The sequence below is a fragment of the Anguilla anguilla genome, chromosome 15 (genome assembly GCF_013347855.1).
Source record: "Anguilla anguilla isolate fAngAng1 chromosome 15, fAngAng1.pri, whole genome shotgun sequence".
NCBI lineage: Eukaryota > Metazoa > Chordata > Actinopteri > Anguilliformes > Anguillidae > Anguilla > Anguilla anguilla.
Window position 1 is genome coordinate 4,297,008 of NC_049215.1, and position 26,317 is coordinate 4,323,324.

At 48.7% G+C, this 26,317-nt stretch overlaps 1 protein-coding gene across 2 annotated transcripts; it reads left to right on the forward strand.

The window, feature by feature from the left end:
• Positions 1 to 13: 13 nt before the first annotated feature.
• Positions 14 to 23,295, forward strand: ola1 (Obg-like ATPase 1). 2 transcript variants are annotated; one of them, XM_035394560.1, is made up of 11 exons: positions 14 to 156; positions 929 to 1,029; positions 3,660 to 3,803; positions 4,638 to 4,765; positions 9,853 to 10,028; positions 12,227 to 12,307; positions 12,660 to 12,757; positions 18,970 to 19,110; positions 20,469 to 20,565; positions 20,922 to 21,044; positions 22,730 to 23,295. In XM_035394560.1, exons 2-11 carry the CDS (start codon positions 929 to 931, stop codon positions 22,829 to 22,831), a joined length of 1,191 nt encoding a protein of 396 aa, XP_035250451.1. In that variant the 5' UTR covers positions 14 to 156; the 3' UTR covers positions 22,832 to 23,295. The 2 variants fall into 2 exon arrangements, with proteins under 2 accessions (XP_035250451.1, XP_035250450.1); XM_035394559.1 differs by lacking the exon at positions 14 to 156 and adding an exon at positions 825 to 844.
• The last annotated feature ends 3,022 nt before the right edge of the window (positions 23,296 to 26,317 follow it).

Consider the following 26,317-nt stretch of genomic DNA (forward strand, 5'->3'; position numbering starts at 1 on the left):
CCCAATCAAAAGGCCGCATTATTGAGTTTTCCGGTCTGAAACCTACCGTCCAGTTCTGAGGTCCTTCCGGGCTGTCTCTGCAGAAGCGGGGAGCCGCGTGTACATCATTACAATAGCACATTTTACCACTACTCGGAAAACTAACTATAACTGAAGGTGATTTCAGAATGTTTCCATTGATAAACACATGGTTATTTTGTTAACCGTCCGCATTCGTTATAATCATTTTGAATTGTGCTAAATTTAACGGTTACCGGTGCGCTAGCAGAAAGCTAGCGATCGTTAGCCCCTGGAATGTATTAGTGCTAGCTGGCTAGACTGGATAGCTGCGACACGGGGCCTGTGCGTGACATATGCTCCAGCATTTGTGGCAGATAACCCACACTAATAATTTAATGTGGGTTTTATTTATATATCTAGCTGTATGCGGTACCTCTGTCTTTCTTTACCCTCATAAGATTTCGCTGTCCGATCTTGGCCAGCTAAATATTCTTAGCTAATATCGGGTAGCGAGCTAGCTAGTTAAATAGCTAGGCTATATATAGAACACAGACGGGTCACAGTTTCATCTTTCACGTGTGACAGATGCACCATCTATTTTAAGAATCTGACTGGCTGTGGTGTGTCAAAGCATAAATCTGGTACAGATAGCTAACTAGTTGCAGGCTTGATAAGTTGCTAGCTAGGTGTCCCATGTGTCTTTACCATAACCTGCTAGCTACCCAGCCAGATTGCTACATGCCCAGTTTAAAGCATGGACCTATAGGGCGCTGTCCAATTTATTGTCACTAGCATACTACAGATCGTGTCGTTCCAGTAATATACAAGCATGGCACCTAAAAAGGTCTGATTTTACCAGTTTTCCTTGCAGATGAGCGAAATGACTAAATAAATATTGTGAACACTAAAATGAAACGTTCTATTTCAGATGGCTCCGAAGAAGGCGGGTGATGGACCAAAGCAGCCTCCTCTGATTGGACGATTTGGGACCTCTTTGAAGATTGGAATTGTTGGATTGCCAAATGTTGGGTATGTTCTTGGTCCTTATCTCAGGTGTTAGACTGAGCTTTAAATTTAGGACCTCATACAGTTGACAGGTTAACAATTAAATAAAGCATTTAAATAATGCAGTCTTTTGTGCAAGGAAAATTTACTCCTGAGTTAAACTGGATTGTATTTCCCTGTATCTCTGCAAATGCATTACCACTGAGCTGCAGTATTACAGGACAGGCACAGTCTTAATATTTGTGTGGCCAGTGCTTAGAATGGGCTGTGAGGTTACCCCAGGTCCCAGGCAGTTAAAACATAGTTCACAATGAAAAAGAAACAGAGGGCTTGGTGTGAAAGTACTATGCAGGGAGAAGCGTCTTTCACACTGTGGGCAGTGAGAGCTCTCCTGCACCTGCTCGGATTTGCACAGCTTAAAGTAGGCAGTATACTACAAACGACGTACTGACTTTTAGAAAAATGACCCCTGGCGCGCACGTGTTGCTGAACACTGGTCTCAGTAGACTCTATACAAACTCCATGTTCCTCGTTTTATGTTACTCCACGCCACTGAGGGGCGCTCAAACTTGTCGTTCAGTTGCTTTGCACAATTTAGGATCATTGACACCAGAGAAACTTTGCTCAAACTGTCTCTGTTGACACGCAGCTTCATGGAAATTTCCTGCCAGGAGTTTGAGCACATTTTGATTTAAAATCTTTGTATATTCAATCATAATAGGGACTGACTGGCTTTCTGGTGCTGCTGTTACCTTCAGAGAGACTGACAGGCTTTCTGGTTCTTCTGTTAGCTTCAGAGAGACTGACTGGCTTGCTGGTGCTGTCAGCTTCTGAGGGACTGACTGGCTTGCTGGTGCTGTCAGCTTCAGAGGGACTGATTGGTTTGCTGGTGCTGTCAGCTTCAGAGGGACTGACTGGCTTTTTGGTGCTGTTAGCTTCAGAGAGACTGACTGGCTTTTTGGTGCTGTCAGCTTCAGAGGGACTGATTGGTTTGCTGGTGCTGTCAGCTTCAGAGGGACTGACAGGCTTTTTGGTGCTGTCAGCTTCAGAGAGACTGACTGGCTTTTTGGTGCTGTCAGCTTCAGAGGGACTGACTGGCTTTTTGGTGCTGTCAGCTTCAGAGAGACTGACTGGCTTTTTGGTGCTGTCCTTCCTCTGAAAGCAGCTGCCGAAGAGAAGGGAAGACTGATGGCAGAAACTTGACCACACGCCTGTGTACATGAGACTCAGAGCAGAAGGGTCACACACACACACCCACACACACACACCTGTGTACATGAGACTCCGAGCAGAAGGGTCTCACACACACAAACCCACACAAAAACATGCACGCACACACACACACACACACACACACACACACCTGTGTACATGAGACTCCGAGCAGAAGGGTCTCACACACCCACACAAAAACATGCACGCACATACACACACACACACCTGTGTACATGAGACTCAGAGCAGTAGGGTCTCACACACACACACCCACACAAAAACATGCACGCACACACATGCACGCCTGTGTGCATGAGACTCAGAGCAGAAGGGTCTCACACACACACACCCACACACACACACACACACACACACACACACACAAGCCTGTGTGCATGAGACTCAGCAGAAGGGTCTCACACACACACACCCACACAAAAACCTGCACACACACACGAACACACGAGACACACACCTGCATACATTAGTCTTCCAGAAATGTTCTGTTTTGATGATAATGCATAGCTGTAACATTGCAAGATCAAGTATGCTAAACTGCACTTGTTTTTTCAGACATCCGGTAATCTACATTTCTTACTAGCCTAATGCAAAAAAAAAAAATGAAATGGTGCACTTACGCTAATTAAGTGATAGCCTGCCCTACTAATTAGCTACGCATCCATCATATCATTTTACAAAAGTTTCTAATGTTCCTGTGGGTGTATGTGCACATTCAATATGGGAGAATGTCAGCTGTTATGCATCAATACTTCTTTACTTCTTCTTATTTTGAAGTGTTAAAAGTTAGCCAGCATACCAATTTCTTCTTTGTTAAAAGCATTATGTTTGGCGGAACATGGCACGGGTTGGCTGTTGTAAGGTTTACCTTTCCTGTCCTTTCTTAAAATTTCTGATGCTTCTGAAAATTTAGCATCTCTCTCGTCTTGTCTGAAATAAGATCTGTCTTGTTACTCGGCGATTTGCTACTCCGCTGGCTGATTAGTTAGTGTGGATTGTTCATGCAGGCGGCAGTGGATTTCCAACCAGGAAACCTGAAGGAGTAGTGATGAAAGTTGCCTCTTGGCTTTTGTGTCATGGAGCCTTCGGTTTCTGCTTTGAATTTTCCCTGATATTTTCTGTTTCCCATGCATTTGTTTCTCAGAAACATGATCGATGTTGAATTCTGGACATTTACACATTTCGTTTTCAAATTTACAGAATTTGCTCTCTGTCTTGTAAAATGTTTTTTTTGTCAGTGACTGTATTTGGAATTTTTCATAGAATAGTGTGCGATCCAAAATGTAAACAAATTTATAGTTGTCAATATCAAAGTTTTTTTAAGATTGTAATGAAACCCATAACGTTCTCAGAAGTAATCTTCAAATGAAATAGATTCTTGGGTTGGAGTCATTTTTCACTTGTGTGCTTTTCTCTGGCAGGAAGTCAACCTTCTTTAACGTGCTCACCAAAAGCCAGGCCGCAGCCGAAAACTTCCCCTTCTGCACCATCGACCCCAACGAGAGCCGCGTGCCCGTCCCCGATGAGCGCTACGACTTCCTGTGCGAGTACCACAAGCCCGCCAGGTACGACACACCTGCCCCCCCATTCCCCCCCCACACCGCAGGCCTTTCCCATGATAGTTCATTTATCAGAGCCACTATGGCCTCCTTGGCTTTTTGCCTCCAAAGTTGGACAGTACATGCAATTTGGGGCTATGGAGGTCTGCAGCACTAGCTGGGACCCCTTCTCCAGAGGGCAAAGGTCATGCCAACAGGGGGCTGTGGAGAAAACAGCACTGACTCATGGGAATGGCAGAGTTGGAGTTCAGGTGAATGAGTGAGATGGTTGCTGGAGTTCAGGTGAATGAGTGAGATGGGTACTGGAGTTCAGGTGAATGAGTGAGATGGGTGCTGGGGTTCAGGTGAATGAGTGAGATGGGTGCTGGAGTTCAGGTGAATGAGTGAGATGGTTGCTGGAGTTCAGGTGAATGAGTGAGATGGTTGACAGAGTTCAGGTGAATGAGTGAGATGGTTGCTGGAGTTCAGGTGAATGAGTGAGATGGTTGATGGAGTTCAGGTGAATGAGTGAGATGGTTGCTGGAGTTCAGGTGAATGAGTGAGATGGTTGATGGAGTTCAGATGAATGAGTGAGATGGTTGATGGAGTTCAGGTGAATGAGTGAGATGGTTGCTGGAGTTCAGATGAATGAGTGAGATGGTTGCTGGAGTTCAGATGAATGAGTGAGATGGTTGCTGGTGTTCAGATGAATGAGTGAGATGGTTGATGGAGTTCAGGTGCATGAGTGAGATGGGTTCTGGAGTTCAGGTGAATGAGTGAGATGGTTGATGGAGTTCAGGTGAATGAGTGAGATGGTTGATGGAGTTCAGGTGAATGCTTGAAATGGTTGTCTCTCTGCAGTAAAGTGCCTGCCTTCCTGAATGTGGTGGACATCGCAGGACTGGTAAAGGGGGCCCACGCAGGACAAGGGCTGGGGAACGCCTTCCTGTCTCACATTAGTGCCTGCGACGGAATATTCCACATGACACGTAAGTCCCTCTATACCCAACACACGAGTGACTCTACATTAGCAGTACACTGGCCACTCTGAGTTCAGTGTAACTCAACATAAACAGTACACTGGCCACTGTGGGTTTAGTGTAACTCTACATTAACAGTACACTGGCCACTCTGGGTTTAGTGTAACTCTACATTAGCAGTACACTGGCCACTCTGGGTTCGTTGTAACTCTACAGTAACTGTACACTGGCCACTCTGGGTTCAGTGTAACTCTACATAAACAGTACACTGGCCACTCTGGGTTTAGTGTAACTCTACATAAACAGTACGTGGGCCACTCTGGGTTCAGTGTAACTCTGCATAAACAGTACACTAGCCACTCTGGGTTTGGTGTAACTCTACATTAACAGTACACTGGCCACTCTGGGTTCGTTGTAACTCTACAGTAACTGTACGCTGGCCACTCTGGGTTCAGTGTAACTCTACATTAACAGTGCACAATCTGTGACACATCTGGGATATGAAAATGGATGCTGTTCAGGAAGCCTTTTGAAGATTTGTTTGACCACAGATTGTTGCTGTTTGAACCTAATGTTATTTCTTTTCACAGTTATTCATAGGAAAATCCATACAGCCTGTTTGGTTGGATCATGTAATATAGCTGTTCTCAGAGCAGACAGAATCTGGAGCTGCTTAAAAACAGCTGATCTTCACCAGCCGCCATGTTTGGTGCCCTGATTTTCTTCTTTCTGTCACTGTCATTGTGCAGTAATGTAGAGCAGTGCCGCTTGTCTGCAAAATGGTTAGAACAAATTTTTTTGTTTTGGTTTTTCTGCTGAGTAATTGCCTGTCACCACGTTTAGTCTTATAAGCAAAGTAAATCTTAGAAAATGCGTGTGATCTGTCAGCTCTGTGGCAGTACTATTGTGTTTTCTGTCCTTCAAAGCAAAAGCGTTGCACGCAAGAATAATTAAAATGGTCGCCAATAAATGGCGCCAGCAGTCCTTTTAAATATGGCTGAATTTGCATGCTGACTGCATGCTGCCATTGGCCGTTCCATCGTGTGGAAAGGGCCCTGATTAGCGCGTCTTAGCTGCTTTAGATGTCAACAAAGAGCCGAAATGGAGGGAGGTGCGATGTTAAGCCCTGATTGTTCCCACGTTTCTCTGCTGTGGGGTACCCACTCTGGACAGAGATGTGTGTCATTTGTCTTCCTGGGTCTTTCTGTTTCGGACTAGCTGGGCTCCAGTAACTTGTGGTGTCTGTTAGGGCTGAGGTGTCTACCTAAAGCATGTTGGGGAGGTGGAGCTATTATGATTGACTGTCTCGTGTGTTACGTCACACACTCTACCTCCGGTTTCACATTCACAAAACTGACAACAGCAAGACCTCTCCCCCTACAACCCAATACATGCACCTCGTCCTCCACCTGGAGATTTCTCTCACCATCCCCGTGTCTCTCCTCTCCCAGTCTCCCCTCCCACCCACCCCACATCTTCTCGTCTCCACCTGGCTCGTAAACGTACGATTAGCACGATAATAATAACGCTTGAGGAGGAAGTGAACATGTTAAACGAATGCATTTCTGATGGGGCGAAGGCCTCCCCGGCCGGGCCTCCGGTTTTATCTGGCCTGGCACGGCTCGTCCTCGCCGCGGAGAGCCCTGCACTTAGGGAGTTAACCTAGGATCGGTGCCGCTGACGGATCGATTAAGTACGGGGTGGCGGCCGCCCACTCGCGACCCATCTTTTCAGCAGCTGCGAGGCCCCATTAACATCAGACGCCTCCAAATTGTGTCAGACGTCTCCGTGGCGGTCGAGAGCCTCGACGGCACAAAGGAGCCCTTTCAGCCCGCCGCGCCGGCGCGGTTTCCTCCGCGAAAACGAAAAGCAGGTTCGGCAGAAGGCGCGCGTTAAGAGTAATAAGCGGCCTCGCTTGACGGCTTGATGTCGTAACCCCCGATGACAGTTTTTGAACCCCGCAACGAACCCCGCGCTCTGTGCGGCGAGCGTAACACGCGCATGCGGACTGAGCGGGCTGGAGAAACCTGCTCTCCCGTCCGCGGGGATTTGCATGAAAAGGGCAGCGCTTTAATTTTAGGCGTACTTCCTGAATTACGGCTTTTCACCTTACATTTTTTCGGCGAATCTCTGGATCGGGCAACATCGTGGCTACTTCTTTGAAAAAGGAACTAGTCTTTAACTTGTCAGTTGGATTTTGTTTTTTGTGAAAGTAGACTCCCAGACAGTTTCATGCTCTGTTATGACTGAGCCTCACATTGTGGGTCGAGGTTTCCTGCGCTGTAGGTTCTAGAACATTCTACTGTTGAGTCTCCAATACAAATCCCTTAGGACATAAGCACCAGCCTTGTTTCCTGTCTAGTCATTCATATCTATATCATTTTTGATTTTAAGAAGAATGTGTGTGCTGAAATGAAGAAAGAAAAGAAAAAATGCAGTTACTCGGATGGAGAGCGTTCTGTTGACAGTTGAAACGCACATTTCCAGGCCACTCGGCTTGCTGGTGCTGCACTGGCAGATGCTCTGTGGTTTTACACTTTGAGCTTGTCAGAGAGAAAAAAATAGGTTAAACTGGTGTAAAAAATGTTTCACAGTGAAATTGAAATCCTGCACCAATGTGTCCTTCATATTAGAAACGGCATTAAACACTAGCCGCAACAAAACCCAGTGTGTCTGAAGTTACAAAAGTTATAGTTAGAATTACGTTTCCTGTTTCTCCTTTAAAGTTAAGAATTTTTCCTTAATCAGCTTCTGCTTTGTTAGGCTCTGTTGGACTTCAGGGCACAGTGCTTCATGTCTCTGGACCAGTTTGTCGTATGCTAAGTGTGCTTCAGTGGCGCGTGTGTGTTGTGGAATCTCAGAGTGAAGGTGCTTCAGTGCTGCGCGTGGTCCTTTGTTCGTACAGTCCGTCCTGGTCTTTGGTTAAGCGAACCGTACCTGTGACTGTGCGTGACTGCGGGTCCCCAGTTCCTGATAGCAAACGTGCGCCCCGGCTGAACTGCCCTAGTGTTTAAAAATGCGTTTCCGCCAGTCACTCCGGATCAAAACGCACGCGAGGAAAATGGATAACGTCCTGAGATTATTCTAAAAGTCATAACGTTTCTGCCGTAGCGTCCGCTTCCTGTATTTTTTTCATTTTTTGCGGGTTCTGTTGACACGGTGCCGCGCGGCTCAAGCGGACGCTGTCTTGGCGGTGAAACGGAGAGCTTTGTCTGACTCCCCCCCCACCGGGCGATTAGGCCTAGATGTCCGCGTCTCCCCTGGAGACGGCCGCTGCCGCGGACGACGCGTCCGGAGATTGAAGGTTTGCTCGCTTTCAAATCGTAATCGCGTCCCGGACGAGCCGTCCGGAGCGGACCGCGGAACGCCCCCCCCGATTCCCCCCGCGGCGGGGAGATTGCGGGGGGGAGCTCGACGACGGGAGAATTACCGGACGGCGATTCTAAGACCTCTCGAAGGGGAGTTGCTATGGAGATCCCGTTCCGCTCAGGCGGCCGTCGGCGGAGAGAGTGGCGGCGCTCGTGCAATCAGCGTCGCCGCGGCGACGGTTAGAAGGCCTGAAGCGGTCCGTTCCCCGGACGATGTGGGAGGACACTGATGTGCAGGAGACGCCCCCTCCCCTCTCAGGCTAACTGCTATGGGGCGGGGGGGCGGGGGGGCGGGGGGGGGGGGTGAAAAGGGGGTTTGAACACCAGTGTTTTTCACAGCTGATGAAATGCAAAGCTCACTCCTTCCGTCTCCGCATAGCCTTTCCGCATTGCTTGAGATTTCTGTTCTCTGCCTCAGTAGTCGAGCTGCTCTTTCTGTGTCCAATTTGCAGTCCGCCTTAAATTTGATTCGCTTGATGAAATGTGCTCTTGGAGTATAACAGCGCAGGTAAAATCACCAAATTTTAGTGATGATTGAAGTCTACTGACTGAAATAAATGAAATGGAAAACACATTCTCACAATTCTATCAATTCCAAAAAAATACAATTACAGTTTTGGGTGATAAAAAAATAAAGAAAACATTATAGTATATATGGGAGGTCCTTTTTGGATGGTTACTTTTTTGGGTGACGTTGGATCATATGATTACGGGCTATATATGCCTTGTTGCTAAGAGGCACAGTTCAGCCTGCAGCTGCAGCTTGTTGCTAAGAAGCGCGGTTCAGGGGGGGCAGCTGCAGCTTGTTACTAAGCGGCACAGTTCACCGGGGCAACTGCAGCTTGTTGCTAAGAGGTGCAGTTCAGCGGGGCAACTGCAGCTTGTTGCTAAGAGGTGCCGTTCACGGGGCAGCTACAGCTTGTCGCCCTGTCCCAAGTGTTCCGCTACGTTAGTTCGTGCGTGAGCCAGTGATGCCGTGACTGCGGGATGCAGTGCAGTCTTGTGGGGCCTTTGAGATGCTGATTGTGGGTCCATGCAGAACTGCAGGCCAGGCAGTCAATTAGCCAGCCAGCCAGGCTCTGAAGATCGAGGCCTTTGTTCAGTCGGTAGAGTCTCATCCGCCGGCGGCTCACTCCAGACCCGCAGCGTTTTAAACGAAGTGGTAAAACTGACCGCCGTATCAGACCTGGTCTGTGCCGGGCCGGGCACTTCCTGTTTCCCTCTGCTGCATCAGAGCTCATCAGTGCGCTCTGCTTTTAGCCCTGTCCTGGAGAGTGTAATTACTGTGATTATTACAACCTCTATTTTTGTCTGCTGTTCCTTTTTTGTTATGGAGAACAGTGCTAATGTACTTAAGATGCGTGGTATCAGTTAAAAAATAAAAAAAGAAACTATTTGCTTTAGAATTCACATAGTTAGAAAATACATTGTGTTGAGATGAAAGATGACACTTTTCATTGAGAATCGGACAGGAGCAGTTTTATATGTAAATAAAGCCGCAGTGATATTTCATCTTTATTGATTTTGATTCTCTTCTGCTAGTGTGTGTGTATATATGTATACGTGTGGTGTATGTATGTATACGTGTGTATGCTTGTTTGTGTGTATGTGTGTGTGTGTGTGTGTGTGTTATCAAGCTATTTAATTAGTGTATGAAGGGCTGATGGTGCACAGAGTACCTTAGCTCCGGTGCGATCCTGATGACTGTCATGGCTGCCGCCACTGCAGGGGCGTTTGAGGATGAGGACATCATCCACGTGGAGGGGAACGTGGACCCCGTGAGGGACATGGAGATCATCCACGAGGAGCTCCGGCTGAAGGACGAGGAGATGATCGGGCCCATCATCGACAAGCTGGAGAAGACCGCCGTCAGGGGCGGGGACAAGAAGCTCAAACCTGAATACGTGAGTCATGTGCCAGCGTGCCTCCTGCTGCCCCGCCTCACGCTGACATCTGGGTCAGTCCCCTGCTGCACGTCTCCAAACGGGTTGCAAATGTCACCTCCCACCTCCCACTTTCTTGGTCTGGCAGTGAGACGGATTCAGGGGTTTCTGGGTCTGACAGTGAGACAGGTTCAGGGGTTTCTGGGTCTGGCAGTGAGACGGATTCAGGGGTTTCTGGGTCTGGCAGTGAGACGGGTCCAGGGGTTTCTGAGTCTGGCAGTGAGACGGGTTCAGGGGTTTCTGGGTCTGACAGTGAGACGAGTTCAGGGGTTTCTGGGTCTGGCAGTGAGACGGGTTCAGGGGTTTCTGGGTCTGACAGTGAGACGGGTTCAGGGGTTTCTGGGTCTGGCAGTGAGACGGATTCAGGGGTTTCTGGGTCTGGCAGTGAGACGGATTCAGGGGTTTCTGGGTCTGACAGTGAGATGGGTTCAGGGGTTTGCTGCTGCAGGAATCATTAATGAAGTCTGTCTCATTCAGCTGCCCCCGCCCCCCCCCAGGCCACAGAGCAGAGCTAATGAAAGGTTTCCACCAGCCTCTGTACTCAAATTGGCCCTCATCTCTCTGTGTCAGGCTGTGAATTCAGTAATGTAAACCAGGGACAGACCTTTCCCACATCCAGGTACTAACCACATAAAAGCTTGGGTTGTATTTGGACACCGTATTTATAGTTATTCTCTGTGGAACAGGATGCATTAACGCTATACATCTGGGTTTCTCTTCTTCTTCTGCTCATAGCCATTGGAGTGATGAGGCACATTCTATATCATATCACACAATTCCTGAATCACTTGTTTCATCGCCCCAGTGCAATACTACACTCAAACTGACGCAAAGTGTTGCTTTGCCAAACGGGAAAACTCTGCTAACGAAATGCTAGCGAGCTCGAGGACAAATAAAGAGGGTTGCCGCTGACACCGCTAAATCCCGACGCGCTCGCTGAGCGCCGCACTAACGACGAGAGAAACGGGCGCGTTTAAAGATGGCGGGTTTGGGATTCCCCCCCCCCACCCCCCACCCCCCCCCCCTGATCCTGACTTCCCGGACAAACGAGGAGGCCCAGCAATCCGGCTATGTCGCGTCCGGGACGACCCGAGCGCTCGTTAAGCTAACGAGCTGGGCCGCTTCCCCCGCCGGGCCGCCGGCGGCTGGACCCCACCCCCTCCCGCCCCCCACCCCCCCGCCCTCAGCCGAGCAGCCGGCGAGCCATTCAGGCCCGAGCAGGTGGCCGACGCCCGTAATTGCCCAGCAATTTCGGGCCGTGAATAAAAACGATCCGCGTTAGCGGTGAAAGGGTGCGTGCGTGTCGCGCCAGAGGGGAAAAGCCTTTTAGAGTTAAAGAATGGCGCCTATCAAAGGCCGCGCGGGGGGGGGAGCCCCTCGTTCTACAGGAAGCTAATTTCGCTGTTTTACATGATCGGAGATTAATTTCAGCGGGGGGTGGGTTTGGGGGAGAAAGGTCGTTGTGGAGAGCATCCTTCATGCCGAGGAAGTGTCTGTTTAAACCAACGTGGGTATGGATGTCTGACCGTTTTTCCCCCAGTTAGTCTTTTATCATCGCTATCTACTCTTGCTGTTGTTTGCGGTTATATTGGGTTCCAGCATTTAGTTTGAAGCTTGCGTCATGTGCGCCGTGCTTCGCGGGTTTGAACTCGCAGTGGACGCCGCTTTTGTCAGTGACTCTGAGCCTTTAGAGAGCCGCGTTAATGAGCAGATGTTTTGAGCCTCACGTCTGAGACCCTCACCCCCCACCCCTTCACACTCACCACCCCCCCGACCCCCCCGACAGATTCGCCGTTCGATTTCCCCACTTCAGTGTCTGAGGGCGGTGAGGTGCAGAAGCTGATCGGATAGAAAAACGTCCCTCTCGTTACTGTAGACCTTTCTCCTCTCTCTGAACCTCACAGAACTGAGCTGTTGCCCTTAAAACAATGTTTACAATAAAGGTTATGTACCATTCCCCACAAGACATTTGCTTCTGATTTTTTTAGAAGGGTTGTGGGGGGGGTTGGATCCGTCCTCAGAGTCCTCCCGCTTTTTGGCATCGGGATACCCTCCAATCTAGGCAATAATTACCCAGCGTCCCGCGGGGTTCATATTGTCTTCCCTTCTCTTTTTCTCCTGTAATGAATTCTTTTCCTTTGTGTCTAACCTCCAAACAGGACATAATGCTGAAAATCAAGAGCTGGGTGAACGACGAAAAGAAGCACGTCCGCTACTTCCACGACTGGAACGACAAAGAGGTATGGGGGGGGGGTGTGGGGGGGCGGGCTGGGGGGTTATAAACGCAGTCGAAGGCGGTCCTTTACGCCCAGGCCGCGCCCGACTGGGCCTCTGCCTTCTCCCGCGCTTTCGGGCCGTGCGAATCGCCACTCGACGCGCATGCCGGAATGCGCTCAGCGTCGCTGCGTTTGTCGTCTCTCCTGCACTGATAGCGGTGTTCCTGCTTTAGAGATTCCCCGCCGTGCCCAGCCTCGGCTAACGCTATTGCTAAAGCTAATGCTAATGCTAGTGCTGATTCACACTCGGCTCTGTCTCTTCCCGCGTTCACAGTTCGGACAGTTTTGCATCTGGGGTCTCTCTCCTCTGTTGCAGGTTGAGGTGCTGAACAAGTATCTGTTCCTGACGTCCAAGCCCATGATTTACCTCGTGAATCTCTCGGAAAAAGACTACATCAGAAAAAAGAACAAGTGGTGAGTGAAGAGAGGAGAAGTGATACGAGCCGTTAATATGCTGCTACGTTCCTGCTTTGCTGTGTGTGTGTAGTGCACTGCAATTGTACACACTGCATGTTGTGGTTGAGTAGTGCATTACAATTGTATGCACTGCGTGTTGTGATTGAGTAGTGGATTGCAATTGTATGCACTGCGTGTTGTGATTGAGTAGTGGATTGCAATTGTACACTGCGTGTTGTGGTTGAGTAGTGGGTTGCAATTGTACACACTGCGTGTTGTGGTTGAGTAGTGCGTTGCAATTGTACACACTGCGTGTTGTGGTTGAGTAGTGCGTTGCAATTGTACACAGTCTGCGTATTGTGGTTGAGTAGTGCATTGAAATTGTGTACACAGCGCGTATTGTGGCTAAGCGGTGCATTGAAATTGTACAAAGTGCATTGTTGAGCAATCCTGAATACTGTGTCATGCTCAGTATTGGATGCAGTTTTCTAAAGAGGGGGCCCTGTTGCTGTTGGCTGAATAAATCTACAGACAGGCCAAGCACAGGGTCCATTCAGCCCCCAGCTGTGACACGAAACCATGCCCTGGAGTTACTGCCCCCCCCCCCCCCCTCCCCCCTCAGATTCATTGAACACTTAAGAGCGCACGGTCTTAATTTTCATTCAGACATTTCTCTTTCCTGTTAGATGTCAGAGAGAAACAAGGCTTTAAACCCATCAAAAATAAACATTCATAGACTGAAAGCGGCGATTAATATCACATGGGCCAAGCCAATAAACAACAAGCAGGCTGTATTTAAAATCCATGCTGTCTTCCTCTGAGACTTGGTATCTTGGAATCTGGAGTAGAGGTCTTCACAGGACCAGAAAACCCCGAGGTACTGTAGGACCCCAGACCCTGGCAGATTTGGGTGCACAGCTCTGACTCATGTCTCGGCAGCGGGTCGGACCTGAAGCAATGACAACATTACAGAACAACGCAGTGATCACTCTCACGAGCACTGACAGGACAGGGAGGTTTGCGGGGTCAGTGCTGACCTTTCACATGCACTGACAGGATTGGGTGGCTTAGTGGGGATAATACTGCCTTCTTATGGGCACTGACAGGAGTGAGTGTTTTAGTGGGGTCGGTACTGACCTTTCACATGCACTGACAGGATTGGCTGGCTTAGTGGGGATAATACTGCCTTCTTATGGGCACTGACAAGAGAGGGTGTTTTAGCGAGGCCAGTTCTGACATTTCATGAGCACTGACAGGAGTGGGTGATTTAGTGGGGTCAGTACTGACCTTTCATGAGCACGGACAGGAGCGGGAGGTTTAATGGGGTCAGTAATGACCTCTCATGGGCACTGACAGGAGTGGGAGGTTTAGTGGGGTCAGTACTGCCTGCCCTGCCTCCTCTCCTCCCAGGAGCATCAGGGGCGCTTACCAACGCTTCGTAACAGTTTACACCCTGCTGACTGACTTTTGGCTCCTCAGTGTTCTGCGCTTCTGACTGTTTGTTCGGAATGACAGGGATGTCTGGGCCGCCTGCCTCGCAGCTGTGGGAGGACCGACACAATAAAGCTCTCGTAAATCAGCGAAACGTGTCATTAGAGGATTCAAAAACATTTTCCGTTTTTTCCTGCGATTCCTTCCTCCTGATTGATTTGTTCCAGATCTTTGTTTTTTTTTTTTTTTTGTTAACGGCGCCGATCTCAGCCAATAACAGCCGTCCCCCCGGGCTCGGCGTAGACCGGCGCCGACATCAAAGCGCGCGTTCGCCGCGACGAGTCACCCCCCCCCCCCCACCACCCCCGCCAACCCCCTCAGTCAGGGAGCAGCTCACACACCTGCACGCAGACGATCACAGGTAGACCTGCCCGCCTCTAATTGCGGAATAAATGCCGCCCTCGGCCCAGTAATCGCAGGCGGTCTGTCGCCGTGACGCCAAGGCCGCCATTTCGCCGTCGCCAAACTTCCCCCGCGTTTCCTCCAGAGCGGTTCGGGATGATGACACGGTCGGGCTATTAAAAGCAAACAGAGAGACACATTCGCCCTCGGGCTTTTAAACGTAAAGAGGGATAAACAGACCGATTAAAACGAGGAAAACAAGCCCAAGTGGCATTCAAAAAGTGCGCCGTCCTTATTAGTGATCGTACTTAGACAGTACTTAACTTTGGTGTGAAGCGGTGTTTTGTTGCTATTAGTCAACATCTTTCCCAAACGCAGATGCGTTTATGTGAGGCGGTTTGAATTTGAATTTCTGTTTGCGTTTGTTAACTGCTGTTCAGTCTTCTGTTACCTCAGACCGCATACTGCAGGGAACTGCACTCACCCAACCCCAGCTCGTTAAAAAACCTCGTTTTTAACGATCACTGGTATCGCTTAATGAGACATACCTTTCAGAGATCAGAGAAGGGAAAGAAGGCACTTCTGTCGTCAGGTGCTCTTTTGGGTGACGCCAGGTGTGTAATTCCAGGTAGCGTGTGTGTGTGTGTGTTTGTGTGCGTGTGTGCGTGCCTGTGTGCGCTTGCATGTTTGCATGCGAGCTGACTCTGTGCCCATTTGGATTTTATTGTAATTGCTGTAGAGAGATCAAAGCTGCGCTGCACTGATGTTACTGCAAAACCACATTTCTTTGTGCAGAGCCCCCCCCCCCCAGCAGGCCCCCGGCTGCCCCCTGCACATGCCCGCTCATAAACACAGACTGAGGAAGTGTTTGTCATGTCTTTATGAGGCAAGCGCTGTGGGACTGCGAACAGAGTCTCCTGACAGACTGGCGAGGGATAGGCTGTCCCCCCCCCCCCCCTTTTTCCTGGGCCAGGCTTTTTATTTAGTCAGCGTTAGTGTCACAGTGTGTGACACAGCGCATGTGTCACAGTGATTTAGTGGAGTGTTTAGGAAATACAGAAAGAACAGTCGCACTCTTATCTTCCCTTCCAGTAGGAAGTGCCGAAAGAGTGACCTTTTTTAACTATGTGGTTGGCGGTTAATTCTCAGATCAAGTTGCACACGCTCGCTCTCACTCACAGCGCTCACTTACACACATTGCACACTCACATGCACACGCACATGCTTGTGAATCCAAAATAATCGTGCTGTGTCCTACTGCTTCTGACATTTTCCATGTCAATATTGGATCTACCTGTGCTTTTTTCTGTAAGTTATAGGCCAAGCTCAGTAATCACAAAGGGCCTGGTAGGCCAAGAAAGATCTCTACAGTTGCACTAGCTGGAAAAACAGGATGGCCATGTTACAGTTTGTTACAGTTGGCCATGTTTCAGTTCCAAAAAGAGCCTGTACAGATTTCTGGATAAAAGTCTTGTGGACAGAAGAAACCAAGATTCAGTTGTATCAAAGTGTGGAGGCCATCCGTGAAACGTGGTGGGGGTGTTATGGTTTGGGCATGCATGGCTGCCGCAGGTACTGGCTCTCTTGTGTTCAGTGATGATGTACCTGCTGATAGCAGCAGCAGAATTAAATCGCAAGTGTACAGAAACATCTTATCTGCTCCGGTTCAGCCAAATGCCTCCGAATTCATTGGTTGGCGCTTCGTACTACCGCAAAACAGAGATCCCAGGCATACTGCTAAAGGACCAGTTTAACCACATATTTCCATAGTTCAGTCTGAGTTGTGATGTTGTTTGGCAACAGAATGCTAATGTGAGAGTGGGAGCCCTGTAGCAGCCAGCTTTGATATGTTTACTAAATGACTTTGCTGTGGCCTGATGTGGCTTTGGATGCGTGTTACGGGAGTGAGAGAACAGGAATGGAGAGACAGTGAGAGAGCAGGACTGAACCCCCCCCCCCCACTGCTTTCAGTCTAAGTCTCGATCTCTGCGCTCCCTCGGACAGCCCGACACAGATACTGGCTCACTCGGACAGCCCGGCGCTGGACGAGGATAAATATTCCACACGGAGCGTGTTAAGCCGTCACTGAGTGACGGCATTTAGGAAGCGGCTGAGACGGAGAAATTTGGCGGGAATTCCGCCGCTCCGTGCTCTGTCTGCTGCTGTCACAGGCCTCACAGGTGTCACAAGTGTCACAGGTGTCACAGGCGCCACAGGCGCCACAGGTGTCACAAGCGTCACAGGTGTCACAGGCGTCACAGGCCTCACAGGTGTCACAGGTGTCACAGGCCTCACAGGTGTCACAGGCCTCACAGGTGTCACAGGCCTCACAGGCCTCACAGGCGTCACAGGCGTCACAGGTGTCACAGGCGTCACAGCCGTCACAGGCGTCACAGCCGTCACAGGCGTCACAGCTGTCACAGGCGTCACAGCCGTCACAGGCGTCACAGCTGTCACAGGCGTCACAGCCGTCACAGCCGTCACAGGCGTCACAGGCCTCACAGGCGTCACAGGCCTCACAGGCGTCACAGCTGTCACAGGCGTCACAGCCGTCACAGCCGTCACAGGTGTCACAGGCCTCACAGGCCTCACAGGCGTCACAGCCGTCACAGGCGTCACAGGCGTCACAGCCGTCACAGGCCTCACAGGCGTCACAGGTGTCACGGGTGTCACGGGCGTCACAGCCGTCACAGGCGCCACAGCCGTCGCAGCCGTCACAGCCGTCACAGGTGTCACAGGCATCACAGGCGTCACAGCCGTCACAGGCCTCACAGGCGTCACAGGTGTCACGGGTGTCACGGGCGTCACGGGTGTCACGGGCGTCACAGGCGTCACAGGTGTCACAGGGCTGGCGGCTTTTTATCCAGCGACCGTGGTGAGGGACTGCGGAGAGCGACCGCAAGCGCAGCTGCTCTGCGTTTGAATTTTCATCTTTGGTGCTTTTTTGCAAGCCAAAAAAAAGCAAGCCATTATACAAACACAAAAATTCTTTCCTCTTCTTTTAAAAAAATAATTTGTGTTTTTTTATGATAATTTTCATTTGTTAGCTAGATTTTTTTGCTCTTCGGTTTGGTGCTCGTTTTATGTTCTGTTTTGTAGTTTTTATTCAGGTTGTCTTTCAGCATCGTTGGGACCAAGCGGGATGAGAATAAATGGTTCACTGTCAAAGCAGAGAGACTGATGGAGCTGTAGTCAAAGTCTGATTTTTCATACAATGAGAAATAAGAAGTATGATTTGTTTATTGTATGAACTATCAGACAAAATGTTTTCTGTCAGAATTTGTCAGATTTCTCTGTTTGTTCTCGCAAGACAGAGCAGTAGCAACGTCCCTCATGGCCAAAATTCAGTGAAGGGTTCTGTAGTTTTGGGTAGCAATTCAAGCACCACAAATGCCTGTTTCTGTTCCTTGGGCTGTTTCAGGTTTTTAATTTGAATATTAATTAGCGTAAATAATGTCCCTATCAACCTTAATCACATTAAGCCGTGGTTAACATTGACGTTTTCTACTTAATATGCAAAAATTCCCATTAGATTTGCAGTGAAGGCAGTTGAAATTCCATTAAAGGAAGAATCAAAATTTCAGGCTTCATTTGCTGAAAGAAGGAAGTAGTCTGGACTGGAGAGTGCTGACTCTTTCTGTTAGCAGAGCAGAGTGACTGCTCTCAGTTCACAAGCTCACATTGCTGTTGTGCTTAGCTGCTAATAGCGCTGTACTGCAAGTCTTCTGTACCATTTATCTGATTTTACTTACAGTGACAGACATCATTTTCTGATGCATACAGGTAGTTCTGTAATGACTGAAAGAAAAAAGACGATTCTGTAATCTCTGTCATGCACTTCTGAATGTCACATTTAATTTATTTTGGGGGAAGTGATTATATTAGTATTTGTAGTGCAAAGTGTGAGTTAGCTTACATTACATTGATTTGGCAGGCGCTTCTGTTTCCACTGTAAAGGGTCTTTGTGACAGTGTAAAGTCCTTGCTTTCTTGCTTTGCTCAGGTTGACAGTCCTTCTGTATGAAGTGCCGTAGGACCATTTTATTTTGGCTGATGTCAGGGTTCCCGCTGCTGCTTCCTGTTAAAAAAGCCCTCAGAAGAGCTTTGCAATGAGATTCTGAGACTCCACAGGTCCAATGATAACTAAAGAAAGCGATCAGCTGACCCATGAGGTCCCTTAAATTTACTGCTGAACTGCTGAATTTACTTGAGAATGAGCCATTTACAGTCCAGCCGGTTTCACTGGGCTCCAGCTCTGTCTGTAACGGGTCTGGTTATGGACACGAGTAACTCCCAGTAACAGAGAGAAGCTGGCAGAGTCGCACACGGAGGAGTACAGCTTGTGTGTGCGCGCGCGGCTGGCCCAGAGGCGGGGCTGACCTGTGCTTCTGTCCGCAGGCTGGTGAAGATTAAGGAGTGGGTGGACAGCCACGACCCCGGGGCCCTGGTGATCCCCTTCAGCGGCGGGCTGGAGAGCAAACTGCTGGACATGAGCGAGGAGGAAAAGACCAAGTACTGCGAGGAGCACAAGACGCAGAGGTTCACTAGCGTTCCCTCTCCCTGACCTTCATTAGCGTTCCCTCCCCCTGATCTTCATTAGCGTTCCCTGATCTTCATTAGCGTTCCCTGATCTTCATTAGCATTCCCTCTCCCTGATCTTCATTAGCGTTCCCTCTCCCTGATCTTCATTAGCGTTCCCTCTCCCTGACCTTCATTAGCGTTCCCTCCCCCTGACCTTCATTAGCGTTCCCTGATCTTCATTAGCGTTCCCTCTCCCTGATCTTCATTAGCGTTCCCTCTCCCAGATCTTCATTAGCGTTCCCTCTCCCTGACCTTCATTAGCGTTCCCTCCCCCTGACCTTCATTAGCGTTCCCTGATCTTCATTAGCGTTCCCTCTCCCTGACCTTCATTAGCGTTCCCTGATCTTCATTAGCGTTCCCTCTCCCTGATCTTCATTAGCGTTCCCTCTCCCTGACCTTCATTAGCGTTCCCTCTCCCTGACCTTCATTAGCGTTCCCTGATCTTCATTAGCGTTCCCTGATCTTCATTAGCGTTCCCTCTCCCTGACCTTCATTAGCGTTCCCTCTCCCTGACCTTCATTAGCGTTCCCTGATCTTCATTAGTGTTCCCTGATCTTCATTAGCATTCCCTCTCCCTGATCTTCATTAGCGTTCCCTCTCCCTAATCTTCATTAGCGTTCCCTCTCCCTGATCTTCATTAGCGTTTCCTGATCTTCATTAGCGTTCCCTCTCCCTGATCTTCATTAGCGTTCCCAGATCTTCATTAGCATTCCCTCTCCCTGATCTTCATTAGTGTTCCCTCTCTCTGATCTTCATTAGCATTCCCTCTCCCTGATCTTCATTAGCGTTCCCTCTCCCTGATCTTCATTAGCGTTCCCTCTCCCAGATCTTCATTAGCGTTTCCTCTCCCTGATCTTCATTAGCGTTCCCTCCCCCTGATCTTCATTAGCGTTCCCTCTCCCAGATCTTCATTAGCATTCCCTCTCCCTGATCTTCATTAGCGTTCCCTCTCCCAGATCTTCATTAGCGTTTCCTCTCCCTGATCTTCATTAGCATTCCCTCCCCAGATCTTCATTAGCGTTCCCTGATCTTCATTAGCGTTCCCTCTCCCTGATCTTCAATAGCGTTCCCTCTCCCTGATCTTCATTAGCGTTCCCTCTCCCTGACTTTCATTAGCATTCCCTCCCCCTGACCTTCATTATCAGCTGATTCTCACACTCCTTTATTGGCCTGAGCTTATAGAACAATAAATGGCAGGGTAATTACCATGATAAAGAAAGCAGTGTGTGTATGTTTGTGCATGCGTGCGTGAGTGTGTGTTATTGTGTGTGCGTGACCCTTTTGTGACGCCTGACGCTGCTCTGTGTGTATGACAGCGTGCTGACTAAGATCATCAAGAGCGGCTACGGAGCCCTGCAGCTGGAGTACTTCTTCACGGCGGGTCCGGATGAGGTGCGCGCCTGGACCGTCAGGGTACGTCACGCCCCCGCCCCTCTGTGCCCCGCCCACCTCCGCCCCACCTCTCTCCGCCTCCCCCAGATAGCACCCGGGTCCCCACCCTGCTACAGCAGCGCTCAGCGCTCTCTTTACTGGCGGGAGGGTCTGAGGTGTGTGGCCGCTGTCTGTCTGTGGTGAGGCTGAAGGGGCTTTCCCCCCCGTCCTCACCTTTACCAGAGTCTCTGCAGTTTACCACCCCCGTTCGGCGCTGTCTCTGCATGCCTGCGCGCGCACGCGTGGGTGCGTGTGTGTGTGGGTGTGTGTGTTTGCGCCCTGCATCCCACACCCCCCGCTGTGGTCACTCACTGTTCGCTCTCCCCTCCTCTCTGCAGAAAGGCACGAAGGCTCCTCAGGCTGCTGGCAAGATCCACACGGACTTTGAGAAGGGCTTCATAATGGCCGAAGTGATGAAGTACAGTGATTTTAAAGAGGAAGGCAGCGAGGGCGCCGTCAAGGTCAGGAGTTGGGTTGCGAGCTGGGCGTCAGTGTTATAAACGCTTCACCTTTTCTCAGGTGGAGAAATGACTTTACACACACATCCTGCTACCACACCTGAGAAGCCACCATTATTTTTAAACCTGAAATAAACTGCTTTGTTTCCAAAGCATCTGTATAAAGCAGTGACAGGTTTCCTAAGTATCTGTGTAACCCAGCGATACGTCCACAGAGGAGACGGGTGACTGGGTTCTGTAAAGAGGGTTGCAGTGAAGTCATCACTTGGTTGTCGTGGTAACTTCAGCTTAAAACACTTTCCAATGTGACCCACAAGCCACAAACATGAAAACAATCAGACTCACTGTTCATACAGCTGGGTGTAGTTTTTTTTCTCCCTCTGTAGACCTCGGTGGTTTAGATAATCAGTTTTGAGTATCGGAACAAAGCAGAGGTGAGACTAGCTTGAACCTGATAATTTAGTGTGACTGGCAGTTCCAGTGCCAGGCCGTACGCGGGTGATTCATGCATAATTGCGCCAGGGCCTTTGACCCTGATTAGAGCTACACGAACAGAGAACCTGACACACCCCCGAGAGGGAGCTTCGCAGGCCTGCGTCACCATGGAAACCTCAGTTCTCACAGACGGCGCCACCTCCAGGTCGCACCGTGGCTTTGCTCTGTTTTGGACAGGCTGCTTGTTCTGAGTAAGATTTGAGGAAATACTATTTACACGGTCTTGGTTTTCGGTTAATTTAACAAAATAAACGATAAAATTTAAGCCGCAGGAATAGGGGTGGGTCATTTTCACGATTTTCTTGAAACTGTGACAGGCTCTGCCTCTGATGTAATCCTGAATTTTAATTTTAATTAGATCTGGAGGGAAAAAAAACAAAGAAGAAAGAAAATAAAATGGAGGTCGTTGCTGTGAGTGTTACTCGAGACACAAAATGCAGGAAACAGTTCTGTTGGCAGCTGAAACTGCAGCCTGTTGGCTGGAGGCTGTGAGCAGAGATCAGAGCTTTAGGGTCTCGCTCGCGAGCCAATGAGAGCCTTTTCTCCGTGCGCCCTGTGCGCTGGGGTTCCGTAACTCCGCGGCAGAGCTGTCGGCCCTTAACGCCGGCGGCAGGAAGCGGCCGTTCTGAGTACCGGGCCGCTTGGCGCGGGCCAGCGAGCGAGGGCATCGCATCGTTAGTGATCATATCTTACTTAGACAGCGCTCGCGCCTCCAGATGGCTGCTTTCAAGTGTAAATGAAGCAGTCTGATACGTACTGAGGATCCGGGAACAGCCGCCGGTCCCCCCCCCACCGCCCGCCTCCTCTGCCCGCCCTGGTCTCTCTTGATACCGGGCTGGGATTGAAGGGTCCCCTGGGCCTTCACAAGGGAAACACTGATCCTTTAACTAAATCGCGTGCCGTGCCAAACCGGAATTCAAAAACCCACCACTTCAACTCGGTTATTTACCTGCAGATACGATGCATACAAATGTATGCATTTAGAAAGTGTTTTATTTAAATGTCGTTTGCGAAGTATAAATGTACCAAAGTTATGTGTTTAAATGCGAATTGTGTGTTTTGAGAAGGGAATTATTTTCTTCTGTTTACTCATGTTTTGCCTGAATTTAGTGTGCTCTTGGGTTGACTGTTGGTATGTTTTCTCTCTGACATTGTTTTGAAGTAAATGATTCATTCTCTGACCCCGTTCACAGTCTGCTGGGAAATACAGGCAGCAAGGCAGGAACTACACCGTGGAAGACGGAGACATTATCTTTTTCAAATTCAACACGCCGAACCAGCCCAAGAAGAAGTGAGCAGGCGCCATCGCCCAGCCGAACAGAATGAACTGATGTGAGGGGCGGGGCGAAGTGCCCTTTTTTTTCCCGCCGAAATGACACGGGGACGCTTGATTGGCACCTGCCAGGAACACCCACCCTTCCTCCTGCCCACCTTCACATCTCTGTTTGGTGTTTGGTTTCAGTGTGGAAAATACAGACCCCCTCCACCCCTCCCCCCCCATTGCCCTGCTGCATATTCACAGGTCCACCAAAACACTGACTGCTTTGCTGTTTTAAGATTAGGATACCCCCCTCTAAATCGGGAGTCTTTTGAAGAAGCACATTGCTCTCCAGATACTTCATTAATCTCCATCAGCGGTGCCAGGTTTGACACGCAGACGGCCGGGACAATGGAGTCCGGCTGCCGGGCTGCGTCTCCTGATAATGCATGCTTTACAGTAGCCCAGATGTCCACGCTCAATAAAACGTTTGCGAAAAAAGCAGCCTGTGTGTTCGGGGGGGGGGGGGGGGGGGAGTTGGGTGTCTGCGGGGGTGTCTGCGTTGACCGGCGTGGGGCGTGCGCACCGCGATACGGGGGGGCCTGCAGGGCGCTGATTGTAGAATGAGAAAAGCAGGACCGCCGGGGGGGGGGGGGGGGAGAATAAAAGTGAGTCTTCTGATGAATCAGAAACAGCCGGGGATATGATCACACCCACATGGACACGCACACACCTATGTGCACAAGAATATGGACACAAAGGCATGCACACACATGCACGTACGCACATGCACATACGCACTAACATGTGCACACACAGACACATTTATATATATATGTGTATGTATATGTACATGCATACATTTATATACACACACTCACACATGGTTAAAGGTGATTGTAACTTTGAAAGTGAAGTTAATTATGCTGCTTTTATTTTGTAGCTATAACAGCAATTAGCTATTATAGCTATAAAATAAGGTATCATAGGCTATAATGTCTTTTAAAACTCTTGCAAACTGTTTGATTTAATTTGGACCCTGCTTTATATCAAACACTGTTTATCACAGGGTTCTTTAGACACGTCTGATTATGACGGTGCATCTCCCCTCATATTCTCCTGATAACTGGAGTCAGTTATTCGTGTGGAGTTGGCTCCCTTCTTTAATACGATTAACATGGGTATGCAATGTGAGATTAATCTTTCTGTAGTCAACAACTGTTTGCGAAAGGCACTCTCTCTCTCGTTCTCAAAATGGAAACGCTTTTGCTACTGGGTAGTTCATCCTGTTAAGGCTCTGTTCTAGTGCATGGATGGGCCCCACAGTCTGGTATCTGTCTAACTTACTGTTTTAGCAGTGGATCTATGGTCTGGTATCTGTTAAACTCCTGATCTAGTGCATGGATGGGCTCTATGGTCTGGTGTCTGTTAAGGCACAGTTCTAGCGCATGGGTGGGCTCCATGGTCTGGTATCTGTTAAGGCTCTGTTCTAGCACATGGACGGGGTCTATGGTCTGGTATCTGTTAAGGCTCTGTTCTACCACATGGATGGGGTCTATGGTCTGGTATCTGTTAAGGCTCTGTTCTAGCACATGGACGGGGTCTATGGTCTGGTATCTGTTAAGGCTGGGATAAGAGCATCTTGTCACTAAGGGGTGAAGACCAGGCTTTCTTTTTGAAGCTCACTTCCTGCTCTTCTTGAGAGACATTGCTCAGTAGCACCAGCGTGGTTAGTGCCAGTATAGGTCTTTCAGCCTCCTGGTTCAGTGCAAGTCAATGGTACCAGTGCAGTCAAAATATGAAGTCAGTTTTCCCCACAAGAACATCTAGTAATAGGTGTTTTTTCTTTGTCTAACGTCTCCACGTGCCAATTAATTTAGTCTGTCATTTCGACATTATTTTTGTGCACCCTGTTCCCATACTGTGCAGTCCCTGGCTGCAATTTGTACAACATGGTGGCACAAAAATCAGTGGGCACATCACAGTCACTCTCTCTCTCTTTATTACATTACAGGCATTTAGCAGACGCTGTTATCCAGAGCGACTTTTTACAACTTTTACATAGCATTTTACATTGTATCCATTTATACAGCTGGATATATACTGAAGCAATTACGGTTAAGTACCTTGCTCAAGGGTACAACGGCAGTGTCCTTACCCAGGAATCGAACCTGCGACCTTTCGGTTACAAGCCCAGTTCCTTACCCACTGTGCTACACTCCGTCCATCTTTATGCCTATGCTCATTGCTCACTAGTCACTAGTAGTGGCCCCTGCTGGTAAATCAAGGCCTGCTTCCTTCACCTAGTCTGAGTTGTGATGTAATACATGGGGGATGACATCACATGCTTCAGAGGAGAGTACAAGTACATGCTTGCCTGTCTGTCCTGAACAGATAGTGCAGGTTGTGATGAGCATTGCATTGAGGACCATGATTGGCTGTTCAGACTGGGGGAAAAAAGTGGGAGGATGTGTGCAAATACAGAGAACCTGAAAGCTAATGACCCAGAAAATAGCAGGTAAGGAAAAAGGCCAGAACATGCATTAAAAACAATCCTGAAAGACAGCATCAGTGTGTGAACATTTACAGGGCAGCAATGGTCTGTCAACAAGCATGCCTACCCAGCTCAACTAACTGCTTCTAGTAGTGTTAGTGAATAATTGCATCCATCCATGTGTCAAACAAAGCATTAAAATGTGTGCTTTATTCTCTGCAAAATAAATATAAATATATAAATGCCTTTTTGAAATTTTTCCACTCCCATGGAAATTTACTGTCTTCAAAAACACTTTACATCGCCCCCAACTTTTTAATATATTAAATGTTTTATTCTGTGCGACTCCTTTCTCCTTTCAAAATCACATTTTCCATAAAAGATAACAAAGGGAATCTATCTTTTATAATGTTTTTTCCAATTCATGTGTGTAACTATGACTTCTTTTGAATTCCTGAATTTTTCTACATTATTCCTTTAGAACTTCGAACTTTCCAAAATGTTTTGTGTGTGTGTATATATATATTTATTTATTTTTTTACTGGTAAATTTACAGTGTTTATTATTTCAGTGAATTTATCACTGAAAGCAATGGAGCGAACACTGGATAAGTATTGATCAGTAAGTGGTCATTACTGACAGATGTGGACAGTCCAGGGGTCAGAAAGTAAAAGTCCTGCCATGCCTTTCTTCCACCCATGAACTCAGCCAGCTGATTTAACTCATTAGTTCAACCACCTGGCAGAAGAATTGTGCTAACTGGCAAATCCAGGGTACCTGATAAAATCCTGGGGAGGACTTTTACTTTCTGAGCTGGATATTAAACCTCTGACTACTGATGGATACTGAAAAATATATATATTTTTTTCCTTGCCTTTGGACCCTCTTTGCATCCCAGACCACAGGCCTTCTTTTGAGTAAAGCAGTCAGCGAGCCCTGTTACAGATGAAACGGGGGTGTCAGAAATCAGTGTTGGTATTTTAAGGACTCTAACCATGCCTTTACAAGGATCTTCACTGAAGCATTCCG